Source organism: Elephas maximus, chromosome 1 (assembly GCF_024166365.1).
Source record: "Elephas maximus indicus isolate mEleMax1 chromosome 1, mEleMax1 primary haplotype, whole genome shotgun sequence".
In the NCBI taxonomy this organism is placed as follows: domain Eukaryota; kingdom Metazoa; phylum Chordata; class Mammalia; order Proboscidea; family Elephantidae; genus Elephas; species Elephas maximus.
The window spans coordinates 219,695,977-219,714,098 of record NC_064819.1 but is presented as its reverse complement, the minus strand read 5'-3'; the positions used below and the strand labels follow the sequence as shown (position 1 = coordinate 219,714,098).

Here is an 18,122-nt window from a genome sequence, read left to right as displayed (position 1 = left end):
TCAGCATGATGTACAGACAAGGGAAAAGGAACAGAAAGAATAGGGTGGGGGCGCTGGTACATTACAAGGGGTTTGGCCATTATCAGCAGGGAAAAAATTGTTTCCTTCCATGATTTCACAGCTTTCTACCAAGCTCACTTTAATTTCAAACCAGTAATATTAAATGTGGAGCTCTGGTGATACAGTGGTTCAGAGGTCGGCTGCTAACAAAAAGGCCGGCAGTTCAAATCCACCAGCCATTTGAATCCATTGGAAACCCTATGCAGCAGTTCTACTGTGTCCTGTAGGATTGCTATGAGTCGGAATCAACTTGATGGCAAAGGATTTGGTTTGGTTAATATTAAACGTATCGTATCATGCATAATTCTAGACTCTAAGACTGATGAATAAGAATATTGGTCTACTCAATCAGACTTTTTATTAATGATCCCATCTTTTCCTATAAGACACACATCAACACGAGGTATTTTGCATTTGGCCAAGCAGGGACATGGTCAAATGACGTCTGTCCCGTATATATGAAAACATGGGGGACACTGACCTAAGGCCCCATTCCCTATCCACAGCTATGCTCCATATTGATAAATGAAAGTTGTCAGACAGATATCATTAGCCCAGTGTTACTGCTGAATATCCTGGCCATGGTCTCATTTTTCATTAACAGCAATATCATTACAGATAAATGGAAAAGGGAAGTACTTCTTTAGAATGGATATCACATTAAATCTAAAGTTTAAGAAAGGTAAAATTCTTAAAACCCTTTTTGCACAAATTTTAGAAATATGGTTTTCCTTCCCCTTCACCCCCACAATAAACTGTATATGCATAAAGTCCATTTTCACACTCTGCGTGTACTGGGAAGAGCCCTGAGTTCACCCTGAGTTACAAGCACATTTGCCAGCTTCTTTAATCTAGGTCTTTGGCAGGTGTACCCAGATTCTTCTGGGCATTAAAAATTCTGCCAATGTTATCTGTAGAATCCTCACCAACCCAGAACAGCTTGGAGAATTAACTGAAAACAGTTTTGGAATATGGAAAGATTATTAAAAGAAAAACCTTCAGGACCCAGACGAGAGTTTGAGTTTTACTGAAGTGGGGTGTTCACTGTAATGCTGACCTAGGCCCTGTCAATACTGGGGCTTTGGGAGATCTGCTCTCTTCCCAGCTGATAGATACCTGGGCATGGCTGGGCTCGTGGGCCACGCATCGAGGGCTCCACAGTCCCCATCAGAATCAGGATTAGTGTGGTGCAAGTGTGGTGCATAGGGTGTAAACTTGGAGGTGCTTACTCTCAGAGCTGTGCAAGTGGGTGGCTGGCACATGAGTGAGCACTGCCTTCAAAGTTGGGCCCCAGGCAGTGCCGCTACTTCACCCTAGTCCTGGCTGGGTGCCCACAATGGCTATCAAACTACTTTTTACCCTGATCCACAGTAGGAAATACATTTACATTCATTGTCCAGTATACACACCAACGCACACACACGACCAAAACAGATTATAAGTAACAACGCTAACCCTTTCTCTGTGGAATGCACTCTGATATTTTCTGTTTATTCTATCTTACAAAACTGCTTTCGTGACCCACTGAAACTATCTCACAACCCACGAATGAATTACGACCTGCACTTACAGAACTTTGCTGTCATACGTGCTCCATAAACACTGTAATGCAGCGCTACTACATGGGATTCCAATGGCAGCTAAAAATGATCAAACCCAGGCATTTTTTGGTTATGGTCTTCAGGCGTCCGACAGAGATTGAGATTGCTGCGGCAGTGTGAACCCTCCACTATTGTTTCTAATCTGGCTATAATGGGGGTTTCTGGGTCACAACAGGAAACCACGGAGCCATGGCAATCAATATTTAGCCTACCTGACCCCATTCCACTTAAGACTCTTCTTTTGTGTGATACAAGTGAGCTTTCTGAAATTTCATGTTGACTGCTCCCCGAGTCTAAGTAGAGAGAGGCCACAAACCAGGAGTCGTGGCCTTCAAATCACCCTCTCCGGCGGTAACTGCCTCTGGACAGGGGATGCCTATGAAGGCATTTAAGAGACCGCAGCTTGTGTGACCCTGATGGGTCGTCCACCTGGTAAATTGTTTTCCTTATGGTTCTAATAGTTCCCAACACTCAAATGTGTGTTTTTATTGAGTAAAAAAAGGGTCACAGGAGACACAAAATTTAGGTTTTATAGCTGCAGGTGTTTTAAACAGAATTGATAACCTCACACAGCCAATAGGAGGACAGAAGAATCTAAGTAGACTAGAATGATGAAGAGGTCAGAAAGGAAAAGATTACCATGGAGTTAATTATGGTTATAGAATCATCCTTTTTGAGAAAACTGTACCTTTGAAATTAGTCATTTTCAAAGCAGGGGTGTGCTTTTTAATGAAATTTAATTCAGAGACTCAATTTATAAAACAGATCAAAGTCGAAGCGTTGGCGTGGCTCATGGTAAAGTCTAGGATCAACCCCACCTCTGCCGTGACCACCACCCCTAAAACCACCAAGGACCCTGTGGCCACTGAGGTGCTCAGGGACCACGGACTACAGGTAAAAACCAGGATTGCAAGTGGCATGGCTTTCTGAAGCAGAAGTTATGAATCACATAGAGACGCACTGGCTCCTTTTAACATGCTTTGGTGTTGATCTCACCATTCAATACAAATACTCTCCTAGAGAGAATAAGAACAGCATCATGAAGCTTGGTTTAATGTTTGAATAAATAAAAGTGGGGGTGGGGGATACCATGGCCTTTCACTTAATCGACTTTACTATGAGCCATGTAAGGGCAAAGCAGAAAAGATGAAATGGAATCCCCCAAAACTCAAGTCTGTTGTGAAAACATCTCTCTTTTAAAGTGCTTTTAGCTCATTTGAATTGTGAACTTCTGGCAATTTCACACTTCGGCTGTATATGTTTATGCTGCTTTTCACAGTGAAGTTTGTGGTTAATCCCACTGTTCCGAAATCTAAGTGTTTATTAAATATCCATATGTACTCATCTATGGTGGCACAGTGGTTAAGTGTTTGGCTGTGAACCGGAAGATTGGCAGTTCGAATCCACTAGCTGCTCCTTGGCAACCCTATGGGGCAGTTCTACTCTGTCCTATAGAGTCACTTTGAGTCTGGACTTACTCAAGGGCAACAGTTTTTTTTTTTTTTTTTTAACCCATCTATGGAGGATATACTATGAGCAGGCCATGATTTAAAGCTGAGTTCATCATTTGCAGTGGGTATAGAATTCCATACTCCAGTTAACAGCAAAAGCACATACTCTCCCATAACTTCCAATAACTGGACCATGGGTAGGGCTGGCCCAAGCGTGAATGGCCTGTATTCATGCTCTCTGACGGAGATGGAAGTAAATACTCATTAGATGTAGGTAGGTAATTGTCTTGGGTCTAGCTGATATGAATTTTTGAGTTTTTTTTTAAACAAACAAAAAATATTATTTTAGAATTTAATCATTTACTCAGAGACCCATTTTGCAAAAAAAAAAAAAGCCATTATTGTTTGGATAACTCAGCCATTTTACGTTATGTTAATATAAGTAGTGTCATATTATAATCTTTGATGTGTTTGTCACTATGGGAATCTATCCTGTCATCAAAGGGTCGCTCTGCAGCTGCGATCCCCATGCAGACCAGCATGTCTGCTTCACTGGGCAGTGTCTGAATGCCAAGGGTGGCCCTTGCCCAGGCTTACAGTCTATTTAATATGAAAAATTGGGGTGAGGGGTAATGACATCACCAAGGGAACCAAACCTTCATTCTTTGGCTTGGCATCTTTTTCTCAGTAAGGGCTCCTCCAAATCCTCATACTGAAATAAGAGCCACATAAATGACATAAACAGGATAGTCTTGCATCTCAGAATAAATAAGCAAATAGGCCTAGCAGCCTTCCATGCTATGTACTGGTTTTATCCTTATTTAAAAATAGGTCCACATATTTAAGTCTAAATACAGCAGTCCCCCTTATCCATGGGGGATATATTCCAAGACCCCCCCATGGATGCCTAAAACCGTGGCTAGTACTGGACCCGCTACATACTATGCTTTGTCCTGTACCAAGGAGCAGCTGGTGGATTCAAATTGCCAACCTTTGGTTATCAGGCAAGCTCTTAACCACTGCACCATCAGGTCTCCTACACATACATGTCGTTGTTATTGTTTTTGTTAGGTACCGTCAAGTCGGTTCCGACTCATAGCAACCCTATGCACAACAGAATGAAACACTGCCCGGTCCTGCACCACCCTTACAATCGTTGTTATGCTTGAGCTCATTGTTGCGGTCCCTGTGTCAATCCACCTCGTTGAGGGTCTTCCTCTTTTCCGCTGACCCTGTACCCTGCCAAGCTGATGTCCTTCTCCACGGACTGATCCCTCCAGACAACATGTCCAAAGTACGTAAGACGCAGTCTTGCCATTCTTGCCTCTAAGCATTCTGGCCGCACATACATACATATGATAAAGTTTAACTTATAAATTAGGCACAGTAAGAGATTAACAATAATAACTAATAATAAGATAGAACAATTATAATAATATAATTATTATAATATAGTGTAATAAAGGTTATGTGACTGTGGTCCCTGGGCGGGACAAAGCAGGACAGCTCAAAGTTTCATCATGTTACTCATTTAACATTTTTGGACTGTGGTTGACCATGGGTAAATGAAACCACAGAAAATGAAGCCACAGATAAGGGGGGACTACAGTAGTCATTTTTGAAGGTAACTATTAGAACAAATGCAAATTAAATCCCTTCTTGCTTAAAGCTCAAATAAGCCGAGATGTCACTGGCTGATGTATGACGAGACTAAGTAGTGAAGAGTATTGAGTTGAAAATGCTTATACTACTGGAAAATAAGGAGGTCTAAAATATTGTCTTCTGTCTTCCTTTTTCATTGCCTAGTTTTCACATGTCTGTGAGGCAACTGAAAATACCATGGCTTGGGTCAGGCTCACTTTAGTCCTCAAAGTGACATCTTTGCTTTTAAACACTTTAAAGGGGTCTTTTGAAGTAGATTTGCCCAATGCAATATGTCATTTGATTTCTTGACTGCTGCTTCCATGGGTGTTGATTGCAGATCTGAGTAAAATCACCTCAAATGCATGCGAAAACTAGACAATGAATAAGAAACACCGAAGAATTGATGCATTTGAATTATGGTGTTGGTGAAGAATATTGAATGTACCATGGATTTCCAGAGCAAACAAATCTGTCTTGGAAGAAGTACAGCCAGAATGCTTCTTAAGAAGCAAAAATGGCAAGACCTCATCTCACTTACTTAGGACATGTTATTAAGAGGGACTGAACCCTGGAGAAGGACGTCATGCTTGGTAAAGTAGAGGGTCAGTGGAAAAGAGGAAGACCCTCAATGAGATGGAGCGACACAGTGGCTGCAACCATAGGCTCAAATACTCCAATGATTGTGAGGATGGCTCAGGATCAGGCAATGTTTCATTCTGTTATACGTTAGGCTGCCATGAGTCAGAATGGACTTGAAGGGACCTAATAACAAGAAGAAGAAAATATTGTCTACCAGTGACTGAGAGTTTACTGTAAGCCAGGTTGCTGCCATGTGAGAAACATGATTCAGAAGAAAAGAACAATAGCTTCGGGTTATTATTTAAACTTTCTAAGCTTGAATGTCCATTTAATAAATGCTAGGAATCACTAATATATTATTACTTTGTTTCATTCTTAGAAGAATCTGTACAAGAGAATTTCATATTTTTATTTCATAGGTAAGAGGGCTCGGAGACATGGAGTAACTTGACCAAAGTCTTCAGCTTGTAAGTACCCTATACAGGGTTCAAATGCTAAGTTTCCTTCCTCTAAATCTAAATCTCTGGCTATTTTCATGATTCACACTAGGGGTTAAGACTCTAAGTTACTTCAGGACTGCTCTAATGCTCTGGGTCCCCTCCTCTGATACACAAGTTTAGTCTTCAATTCTTCCCTTTACATGCTAAGTAGGACGGAAGGGTGGCGATGGTGAGAAGATGACTGTATATTTCATATCTCAGAAAACATCAGTTGCCTAGAAGAGATATCCTTCCTTCTTCAATATACAATTAAGCATCAATATTCCCGGAAAATTTCCCCTCCCTACAACCAGTATCCCCCAAATCCATGGCGCGAGCTAAGGAAGAGAGTCATCAGCCAAAGCGCAGACGTCAGGAGATGAACAAAGTGGCGTGCGTATGAAGAGGTACCCATAACGACCCGTGCTGACATTACCATTTTCCAGGTTCTCGCTGCTCTCGTAGCATCCTGAGTCTCGTGGGGAGCATCCACTCAGGCCCTGGTTGTCAACAAGCAGCTTCTCCTGGGATCCTGACTGGTCGCTGTTACCTGCAAAAGGTGAACAAACAGCATGGAACCATAAGGGGAGTGAAAAGCAGAGGTTCAAAGTCAACCGAATCCTGATCTTAGCCCATCATCGCCATGCTTTTTTAAGCCCTGGGCTTTTGAAAGAGAACAAATTATTTTAAAGTATATGCAATCAAAATGAACTGCTGAGGTTATAACTTTTTTTTTTTTCAGATAAAGATTTGGAGAGAGAGGACATGGCTGGCACACACCAGTGCCTTCTAAGTTACCCAAACAAGGATGGCTCTGGCCTTTGGGTTAGTCGGAAAGAAGAGACACTCAGTGCAGCGTGCCGTCACTCTGTCCTTTATGAGTGATGGCAACATCGAGTGGAAGCAAATAGTTAATAGATGCCCCTTTCACAAGGTGATATTAAGCCATATGTTTTTCAAAGATCAAGAAGACTTATGTTTCAGTTATTTACATTACCAGCTTTTGGGAATGAATATAAAAGTGTCAAATGAAATTTCAATTTTTATCAGCATTAATGAGGAGTCTTAGCCCCTGCAGACATGTGAGCAGAAGGAAGGCTGGCAAGAGGAGGCAAAACCTCCTGAACCTAAGAGGAGCCCGTGGCAAATCTTTTGTTTTTGTCGTATGGAATGTCTTTCTTGCCAGGCTACCTTCTCCCTTCATCTTGGGCCAGAATTTCAACTCCCTGCACACAAAGGGTAAGACAGGGAAAGCCCCCAAAACTCCCTCTAATTTGAAATCAGGAGCCCTGGTGATGCAACAGTTAAGCATTTGGCTGCTAACCAAGAGCTTGGCAGTTCGAACCTACCTGGCAGCTCTGGCAGAAGAAAGACCTGGTGATCTGCTTCCCTAAATATTACAGCCAAGAAAGCCCTATGGGGCAGTTCTACTCTATAACATGGGTTCACTATGAGTTGGAATTGATTCAACAGTACCCAGCCACAAAAACAACAGGTTGTGCAAATGGTTAAACACTTGTCTTAAGGTTGGAGGTTCAAGTCCACCCAGAGGCACCTCGGAAGAAAGGTCTGGTGATCTACTTCCAAAATAACCCTTTGAAAACCCTGCAGAGCACAGTTCTACTCTGACACACATGGGATTACCATGGGATGGAATTGACTTGATGGCAGTTTTTTTTTTAGCTTGAAAGTAGTAATGGAAACTCTGAAGGTAGATGACTGAAAGTTGTACATCCTCACTCTAAGGAACCCTTTTAAAGAGAAGGGTCAGATATTTCTGTTGTGTGCAGGTCAGCTTGGAGTAAATCACGTGGAAGGTCATGAGTGTCTTCAATACCCCACCAGCGAGTGTCTCTCCACGTGCTCTACGAAGAGGGCACGTGTAGCCTTCCACGGGACATGGAGGTTACACGCAGAGCGTCTTGGCATTACCATGCAGACTAAGTGCTTGGTCACATACAATGGAAACCAAGAAAACATTTGCTACATAAAATAACCAGTTGCATAATGAACGGCTTTAATTTTTTTTCCTTTCTCTTCACCCTCTCCCTGTCCTGACCACACCGAGAACAAAGAGATAAATAAATGAGAAATCTGATGCCTTCCCTCAGGTCGCCAAAATAAAAATGTGGGAGAGAGAGGGCCGCCGTTCCACATCTGCACCAGCTGTTCCTGTTGTCCATTTGCCACTTCCTGTTTGTATTTCCCACATGGAAAGCATTTTATAACACACTACAGCAATATAAGTCCTTCACTTAGAACCCCAAAGTAAGAAGTGCTATTTTTAAAATGATTAATGAAAATTTCACAATTTGGAAGCTCAAGAGAAAAATACCCCTTCCCCGAGACACACACACACACACACACACACACACACACACACACACGGTGGAACATTCTAGAGTGATGTCCTCATTGTGCGGAAGAGTCTGTGGATTTTTGAGGTGGCCTTTGTTCTAGCCTACCATGTTATTTAGGAAAATGATACTTATAAAATAAGGGCTTTGAGCTATTGGTTACATGCCAGGAAGAAGAACTGATATAGTTTGTCCCTGGTGACTACTGTTCAGTGTACCACTGCGGCCAAAACAGCCTCCAAAGTGCTGACCAATGGGAATAAAGCAGCAAATGTTCCCCTGCAGGAAAATGCATACTGTGTTGGCAGCTTTGGAGATTCCAACCTCACAAGAGACAGCAAGATACCTGAAGTAATTATGGGGATGGAAGGGATCCTTTGCATGTCCTGAAAACCACAGTTTAATTAATAAAACTATGATGCATATGTCAAGGGGCTAGAGTCACTGTCTTCCAAAATGAGCTAAGTAGCAGCTACTAAGAAGGAACCCAACTATCAACTTCTGTAAAATTCCCTAAAACTAAAAGCCAGTGTTTTCCAAGTAAGTTGCCCTTACTTACTTGTAAGAAGAGATGGGGTGTCCCTAACATGTACTACAGAATCAAGTCCATGTCCTTCTCCCCATACTGACTAAAACTAATGCCAGCATACAAAGGGAACAATGGAAATTATTACAGTCAAATATGAGAGGATGGTTTGTGGGGCTGAAGCCCCATTTGGATGTGACCTGCATTTGGGCCTGAGGGACTTTACTTGGGCTAAAGGCCCCCCTACCAAATCACACACACACACACACACACACACACTGAGGAAGAAGATGCTAAGACACTGATGAAATCTTCAAACATCAAAAGGGTGGTCATGTGAGAGACTGACTTGATTTGTAAACTTTCCCTTAAAGCATAATAAAAATTATTTTAAAAAGGGGGGGTGGTCATATCCATGCTATGACATGGATGACCCTTGAAAACATCATGACGAGTGAAATAAGACACAAAAAGACAGAGAATCCCTGATGGAGCAGGACAGCAGTGGGATGCAGACCTCAAATTCTTATAAAAAAGAGCAGACTTAATGATCTGAGTGAGACTAGATGGACCCCAGAGGCCATGGTCCTCAGACCTTCTGTTGACCCAAGACTGGAACCATTCCCAAAACCAATTCTTCAGGCAAGGATTGGACTGGACTACAGGATAGAAAACGATACTGGTGAGGAGTGAGATTTTTGGCTGAAGTAGTCACTTGCCACTATGTGGGCAGCTCCTGTCTGAAGGGGAGATGAGAAGGCAGAGGGGGACAGAAGCTGGCTGAATGACACGGGGAATATACGGCGGAGAGGAGGAGTGTGCTGTCTCATTACGGGAGGAGCAACTGGGAGTACATAGCAAGGTGTATATAAATTTTTGTATGAGAGACTGATTTGATTTGTAAACTTTCACTTAAAGCACAGTAAAAATTAAAAAAAAAAAAAAAGACGACAAAAAGACTAATATTGTATGACCCCAGTTATGTGAAATATCCAGAATAGGTCAATGCACAGAGACCAAAGTTTATGAGTGGTTATCAGAGGAGGACAGGAGGGGGAAATGGGGAGGCATTGCTTGCGGACACTGAGTTTCTGTGAAGGATGATGACAAAATTTGGGAACGGATAGTGGTGATCGTTGTACGATATAGTGAATGTAATTAATGTCACTGAATTGTACATATAAAAATGGCTAAGACAGAAAATCTTCTGTTATAAATATTTCACCACAATAAAATTAAAAAAAAAAGGGGGGGGTGATTGTGTGCGAGGACGCTCACTGTTTTTTTTGGAGAACAATTACCTCAGGAAGGAAGAAAGAGAGGGGTTCATGGATAGCAGGATTTCCAACAGTCTCACGACACTTATCTTTAAAAAAAGGTAAAAGTCGAAGCAAATATGGTAGAATGTTAATTCTAGCTGGATTTAGGAAGTGGAAACATAGGTTTTTGTTTTATTTTTCTCTGTGCTTTCCTGCATATATGAAATAATTCTTAATTAAACTTCTTATCTGAAAATTAGTTATTAAAAAGGGAGCTGTCACTTGGCAGACCTCAGACAGTGTGGGTTTGGGCTTAGTGTAAGGAAGAGCTGCCTGCTAATTAGCATCTTTTCCACATGGAAGCATGTCTGGAGGCTAGCACTGCCCATCCATGGATGTGAGAGAGGCTGGCTAGACCCGACTGCCAAACAATGCTGGCGGTGTGCTGTTTACTCTCGCTCGGAGGCGGGACTAGTGAGCCTTCAATATCTCTACCTATCTTCATAGATCTTGATAGATTGCTGCATCTCTCCAGTGAATAGGTATTTGTTTGGACAGAACAGTTACTTAGAGGGAGAACTTCTTAAACACGATGAACTGTGCTGAATGTAAAATCTTACAACCCTAGGGTAAGTCTGGACCCAGAATCTTGGCACTACTCAGCACCCCTGAGCCCCTGAAGCCTTTGTCTTAGAAGCAATAAAAGGCAGTGCCACTTTACATACCAGGAAAGTTCTAAGTGGTGGTACAACAGAGATTCAAGATGGTATTTATGAAGAAGCAAACAGCCCTACTTAGCCTTCAGAGTTAGCATCACTATGGACTACTAAATGTCCCCTAGTGGGAACAGGATCCTAGAGGGGACAATAGATCTGAGCCAATGTGGCATGACACAGACTGATGGGCAAAGATACCAGCCCATTAAATGTCCCCTCGTACAAAGCCCCCGTGGCACACTGGTTAAGAGCTTGGCTGCTAACCAAAAAGATTGGCAGTGTGAATCCACCAGGTGCTCCTTAGAAACCCTATGGGGCAGTTCTACTCTGTCCTATAGGGTTGCTATGAGTTGAAATCGATTTGATGGCAACGGGTTCGATTTTTTGTGTTTTGGTGCAAATCTCAAGAAGCGGTGGGAGAGGGACAATGGGCTTAAGCCAACGTGGCAGGGCATAGACTAAGCACAGGCCCTGCCAATACTTAGTATCTAGCTTTGCTCCTCCTCCCTTCTGAATGCTAAAGGAAATGCATTAACAGAGTATATAAGCCAGTTGTCGTCAGTAGCTGAGAAAGAGTAAATAAGCTGTTTTATCATCGTGTGGTCCAGAAGAAGGGATGATTTAATATTGATTAATTGTTTGTTGGCTACAGTAGGCACGGTACCAGGCTCTTTACGCACAACCTGGCTACAAACCTCCAAGGTGTCTCTTGAGGGATTCAAATACTACAGAGACCTGGTTATAAAGTGATATTAACAGTGAAACACAATTCCCGCAGCTCTCTCCCCAAAGGTGCCGTGTTTATCTAGGACTCAGACATCTATCTGATGGTGCACGTTTCTGTGTTATCAGTCAATTTAGAGGGAATACCTAGTAAGTAGAATTGAATTTAACTCTACTGAGACACTTGCTTCTCTTAGGCTTGATACACCCAACAATGTATAATTTTTCTTCCACCATTAACCGTGGTTTTGGTATGTCTTTCAGCAATAGAAATGCTATTAGATACTGATATCCCTGAAGCAGAGTGCTTGAAAGAAAACGTATTTGAATTCAGTAACTGGAAAGTATACTCCCTTTGTGATGAGTAAATTCAGGGATAGTTTGGATGTCAGATTGAAGAATAAAGAGCAAGATAAGACTGGCTTAATGGAGCAAAAGATCCTGTGCATTCAAATAGACTGCATCAACTCTGTGAGCTCACCGGATTCTCTCCGTGGGCTGTAAACATGAACTGTCCTTAGGCTGGGAATCTGCAACAAGTCAATACGGAATCCTGTGCTATTCATGTTCACTTCAGACAGACATTTTCTCCTTGTTCAATGGAAGGTGGTGAATTCCATTTATTCATTAAGCAGCCTATTCAACAAGAAAGCAACCTCTCTTGTGCTATGGGAAGTAATTAACCCTTGGCCGGGTAAGACACTTCCAATTTTTCACACGTTTGTGCCCTGGTATCCTAACGACCTGCTGAAAGCTACACATCCCAACAGTACCTAAGGGGAATCTACCATATTTCTTTAAAAAACAGCAATTCAGTTGTCAGGCACTTGGTGCAGCATTTTTACTGAAATATTATCTGGAAACATGCCAGCAGAGGGATCTGTAGTAAGGTTTTTTTGGCGGGGCTCCTGCATTAACAGGAACATCAGCACTGGGAACTTACATGTCTTTGCGCTGTTTGACATAATTAATACAAAAATTGGCCTTGGCTTCGGAAAGCGCAGGACCAAATGAATGACTACCCAGCCTTAAACACATGCTGGCGGCTCTGGAGAGACCTGCTTTTGAACTACTAATGTGACTCATCGACCAAACTCTGTGCATGGAGGGACTTACTGTCATATTCCTGCAACAGCTCCACTGCTGTCAAGAGGACAGCTCTGTGCTCTGGATCCCTTATATTTAACTCATCCAAGTCTTCCTCCTCCAGGAGCTTAAAGGTGTCCAAATCTTCATACCCATTAAAAAGGAACGTGGGCATGTGTTCCTGAGAGAGAAAGAAGGCAGAGTGAGTTCGCAGACCCAGCCCTGTGACACAAGCCTAAACCCCTAAACTCTTTTCCCATCATTTCTATGCTAATCTAGAGATTAGTGTCATTTATAATATAATCTGCACAACCCACTCCTACAGCTTAGTAGGCAGATGGGAAATTTTATTAATCATGGGTTGAGAAGAGGGCATGCTGTGACAGATTCCACTGGCTTGCCTTATAATTGTGCCCTTGACATGAGCTGATTCCTTTAATGGAACACATCACAGCATGGAGGAGAGTCCTCCTTCATTTACAGAGCTATTGAAATTCAGCTCAGAGAGTACTATGGATTCCTCAGGTCTTTGCAAGGAGGAAACAGAATCTACCACCGTAGATCTACCCTGCTAGATGCTGGGAGGAACGGTAAGAGAGAGCAGCGGCTGGAGGGAAAGAGTTCCCATGGCCCCTGTGGAGGCTGGCTGCTGGCTATTCAGCTGGCAGTGAGCAAAGTACCAGGGGCTTTTGCTCATGGTCCTTCCTGGTTGCAGCTCAAAGTTCATAGCTCTTTAAAGGCTGCTGTTTGAGCCACTAGCAAATCTGGACCCAGGGCTAAGGTCAACACCATAGCAGAGGTTGAGAGCAGCATTAGAAAATGTAACTATTTCTGCTTGTTTAAGAGCAAAGATGTTACTTTGATGACTAAGGTGCACCTGACCCAAGCTATGGTCTTCTCAAATTGCCTTGTATGCATGCAAAAGTTGGACAGTGAAATAAGAAAACAGAAGAAGAACTGACGTGTTTGAACTGTGATATCGAGTATACCGTGGACAGCCAGAAAAGTGAACAAATCAGTCTTAGGGGAGATATAACCAGAATGTTCCTTAGAAGCGAGAATGGTGAGACTTTGATTCACTTACTTTGGACAAATCATCAGGAAACACCCAGTCCTAGAAAAGGACATCGTGTTTGGTAAAATGTAGGGCCAACAAAAACAAGGGAAACCTTGAATGAGATGGAATGACACAATGCCAGCAATGATCATGAAGATGGGGCAGGACCAGGCAATATTTTGTTCCCTAGGGTTGCCAAGAATCAGAGCTGACTCGATGGCAAGTGACAACAAAAATAAAAATTTCTGCAAAATAGTGGATATTTATCATATTATTGGACCGTGCTTGCTAAATGACGTAGACCAACCCCTACCCTAAAACTACTCTTACTTGCTTGCTTTAAGAGGAGAAGGTATGTAAATAATGAATGACAATCATAAGAAGTAACTGACTTTCAGGTTAATCCGATCAAGGAGATCTTCCACAGACTTGGGCTGGGGTGGTCTTCCTTTTCTCCTCCTCCTGGTGGGGCGCTTGGGCTTCTCTTCTTCTTCATTTAACACGTCCACGTAGATGAACTTGAATGTGCCGACTTTGTTGTTCAACAGGCCCATCCAAGTACCCATTGGTGGTTTGCTGATTATATCAATGATATCTCCTTTCTGTGGCCCAAGGAACAAAAATCTTTCCATTAGGTATATTTCTAAGTATAAATCCATCAGATGTATTAACTACTCAGCTGTGGAACCACCGTGAAGACCAGAACCAGATGAAGTCACCTTTCTGAGTGATTAACATAAAATACGACTTGGGAATTCTGACAAGGGCCAAAACGGAACACTTCTAATGGTGCTGGATTCCAGGCAGGCCCTAGGTCTTGTCCCTCCATGCTCTTGTACTACAGTATGAGGTGGGGCTGAGATGTGCCTAGACTAGTCACCTGGCCCTCTGAATGCCTTCCTATCATTCAGAAAACCCTGCTTCTTAGACGAAAAAATTTCCACCAATCAAGTGCCAGTAGCAATCTGCCCTGTAATTGCTTCCTACATTTTAGGAAGCTCTCTCATATGAATACCACTGACTGCACAGAGGAGGCAGAAACATTTCATTAGATGAAGAAAGCATAGCAAATGAGGTGAGGGGTGGGGGTAGAGGGCAACAGGAATTCTAGAGGGAAGCTCAGGTCAGAGGATGAGGTGGTGGCAGAGGGATTAACGCAAGACCCATTTCAGTCTCGAATGCTGGCTGGTCTCTGGTTTGTTCTTTGCCATAGAGGAGACCAGTTCATCAAGGTGGCCAAGTTATTGTCCAGCATGTACCATAATAGCCCAGCACACAACAGTAAGGAAAAAGGAAAACCTCGTGAAGAAACAAAGAGCCCAGGTGTACCTAACTGCTCTGAGGCCAGGGAGAGACATATTACTATGGATTGAATTGTGTCTCCCCAAAATATGTGTTGGAATCCTAACCCCTATAACTGTGGATGCAATCCCATTTGGGAACAGGGTTTTCTCTGTTATGTTAACGAGGCTATCCAGTGTAGAGTATGTCCTAAACTCAATCATTTCTGGGTTATAATTAAGAGCAGATTAACACAGGAGCAAGCACAAGTCGGGGAGGGGAGCGTGGAGTAGATGCTATCTGTTGGACATGGAGCAGATGAATCTAGAAGCTCAGCAACTCAAAGGACTGACAGCTACTAGAAGCTAAAAAAGGGGCCCTGGTGGCGCAGTGGTCAAGCAAGCACTCAGCTGCTAACTGAAAGAAAGGTCAGCGGTTGGAAACTACCAGCCACTCTGCAGGAGAAGATCTAGTGATCTTCTCTCATAAAGATTTGCAACCTGGGAAACCCTATGGGGCAGTTTCACTCTCTCCTATAGGGTTGCTATGAGTCTGAATTGACTCCTCACACATAACGACAGGCACTGAAATTGACAAGGACCTCCCCCTAGAGCCACACCTTGATTTGGACTTTAGCTGTGAGAAAATAAATCTTTATTCTTGAAAGCCACCCACTTGTGGTATTTCTGTCACAGCTGCCCGAGGAGACTAAGACACACACCTTGAGCTTGAGCGAGTCTGTGTCATAGGGGCTGGGCGTGAAGTCAGTGTGCACCCTGGCGCGCCCACAGAAGGGGCCTCGGTAGGGGGGCTCCTCATCATCACCATCTTCTGACTTCACACTTTCTCTGTTGCTTGTGGAAGAATCGGTAGTACTTACTGTTTGGCCACCTGTACAGAAAAAAATAGGAAGAACATGGGTAAGCACAGACCTCCCAAAGAGCAAAACCGAAAGGTGCTGAAGGTAACGCAGATCAGGAAACCAAAGCCCAGAGAAGGGACGTCAGGCCGCAGCCACTAAGTGTCAGGACTGGAGCAGGGCCCAGTGCTGAAGCCAGGGCAGGACCTGAGTGCTCTAGCTGTTGTCCCTAATCAAACATCTACCAGGAGAGGGAACTCACAACATGTTATCATTATGGCGGGGGACTCCATACGACATCAAGACTCCCTAAGAAGACACCGCAGTGCTAGGTACCTGACTCTGCCCTTAACACCCACAACCCTGCCCCCTTAACACCCATGACCTCTAATTTGCAAGACATACTATCCTTACTCCATTTTTCAGATGAGGAAACAAACCCAGAGAGGTCAAGTCACTTGCCCAAGCCAAGAGCTTAAAGTGGTAGATTTAAACCTTGGCTTCCTCCCCACTGTGGGAGGCCTACACCACCACTGTCCCATTGCTGATGCTGGAGCGGGTGAAGAGTGTTTGTTACCAGTGACATACATAACTCCCCTCCTTCTCCCTGGAGTCCCTGGGTGGTACAGTTAAGGCACTTGGGTGCTAACCAAAAAGTTGGAAGTTGGAGTCCACCCAGGGACACCTTGGAAAAAAGCTTGACGACCTACCTTCAAAAAATCAGCCATTGAAAACCCTGTGAAGCACAGAATCAACTTGATGGCGAATGGGTTCTTTTTTCCCTCTCTTCCCCCTACTAAGCTAAGTCTCACGCTTATTTTGTTGGTCACTTTCATATGCCCTGGCCCTTGGTTTATTCTCCAGATCCTTCTTCTAAGACGCTTTGCCTATCCTCCTTGATCAAAACAAATCATCTCCCTTTGTTTCACGGCTGTCCTTGCACTGCTGAACAAAAGTACAACTCAAATCCAGGTGTGAGCAGCCCTGTGTCACTATCAACTCCCTAAGCGTAGGAACTGGGCTTCTTTAACTCGGAATCACCTAAACTTGGCGTTCAACAAAAATCAGATTTTGACTCCCAAGGAAATCATCCACAGTTAGAAATGAAACTTACTCATTGAGCTCTGCCCACTTAGCGAGCTCCGCAGACTCTCTACGGAGCCTCCAGCTTTGAGCTTGGGTTTGTCCACGTGCTCAGAGTCGGGGTGTGACGATGGCGGGGAGCCAGGCATCCCACCAAGGCCAGAGTCCTGCGAGGGATTTCAACAAAACAAAGTTTCATCAGGATGGACACGTGTCATTTTGTAATTCCCAGCAATGTGTTGCCATTATTAGAGCTTGCCATCAAGTCCGCTCCAACTCATCGTGACCTTATGTCCAAAACGGAGCCTGGTCCCACCAGCACCATCTTCATGATCGTTGGTGTGTTTGAGTCCATTGTTGCAGCCATTTCCCAGCAATTTAGTCCTTGACTAAATCAATCAAATCGATCATCATACCCACATTTGGTTTTATACCCAATACTCTCTCCTTCTTAGTCTATATTCTTACTTAATTTTAAAGTTGTGACCCACATAACTATTGTGTTATGCAAAGATTATTTTTCGTACTTAAACAGATGTGCTTGAAAACTCCAACTGAGAACAATATATCTACATCTTTGAAAAAATATTTGTGTAAAGGCTTAGAGACTCATCATACAGTCCAGTATCAAGGCTGGACTTCAAATATAGGTCACATACAATTGACTATTAATGTAGTATCGGGAAGTACTATCAGAGAATAATTAAACTACTTCGGAGGGAGACGTTTATATTAGAAAAAAGTGTATTCCTTATTTTAAAAAATTGGTCAGATTTTTATAGTTCAATGTAACAAATTGTTAAAATTGGTTAAAGAAATACCAGTTTAGGGCCCAGATTTTTCAGTCTGTAATAAAATTTCTATATGTCACAATAGGGATTGGGCTTCTTTTACTTCTTTTGTGGGTAGTGAGTAAAAAGTTGTAAAGTCAGAAAGAGATCAGTCTGAAAGAGACCAGAATGCTGACTGCAGTAACTCAGCAATACTCTGCCCTCTTTGGGTGGCTGTGTATTCTCAGTTCAGCAGCTCCTGGTCTGCATATATAAGCATAGCATGTTTATTCGATTTGTGATGCTATACAGACAGACAATATGACACTTCAAAGAGTTTGCAGTGAGAAGTGTTTACCTGCCAAACTAGAAAACTCTCCGGCACGTTACATAGCCATGTGAATACAAACCATCTAAACAAAACCTGTTATCTGCATGGTGCTGAATCATCACAAGGAGTTTAGCACGATCCTGCAGGCCCTACTAACACTTAAGGACAACAGCATGGCAGCTTTATTCAACACACACTTAAGGAAAGTGAGCAAACAACCTCGAAACAGCTCTGGTAGTCCCTGCTTATCCATGGTTTTG

The 18,122-nt window shown here is 43.0% G+C and overlaps 1 protein-coding gene across 8 annotated transcripts in view; it reads right to left on the bottom strand.

Annotated features, from left to right (window-relative positions):
* Positions 1-18,122, bottom strand: part of SASH1 (SAM and SH3 domain containing 1) — a 392,317-nt gene that overhangs the window by 10,835 nt on the left and 363,360 nt on the right. For all 8 annotated transcript variants that reach the window (XM_049904100.1, XM_049904012.1, XM_049904267.1 and 5 more), the window contains 5 exons: positions 16,793-16,928; positions 15,541-15,710; positions 13,931-14,140; positions 12,512-12,662; positions 6,251-6,364 (listed from right to left, as the gene is read on the bottom strand). In XM_049904100.1, coding sequence (XP_049760057.1) covers positions 6,251-6,364; positions 12,512-12,662; positions 13,931-14,140; positions 15,541-15,710; positions 16,793-16,928 — 781 coding nt within the window. The remainder of the gene's footprint in view (positions 1-6,250; positions 6,365-12,511; positions 12,663-13,930; positions 14,141-15,540; positions 15,711-16,792; positions 16,929-18,122) is intronic.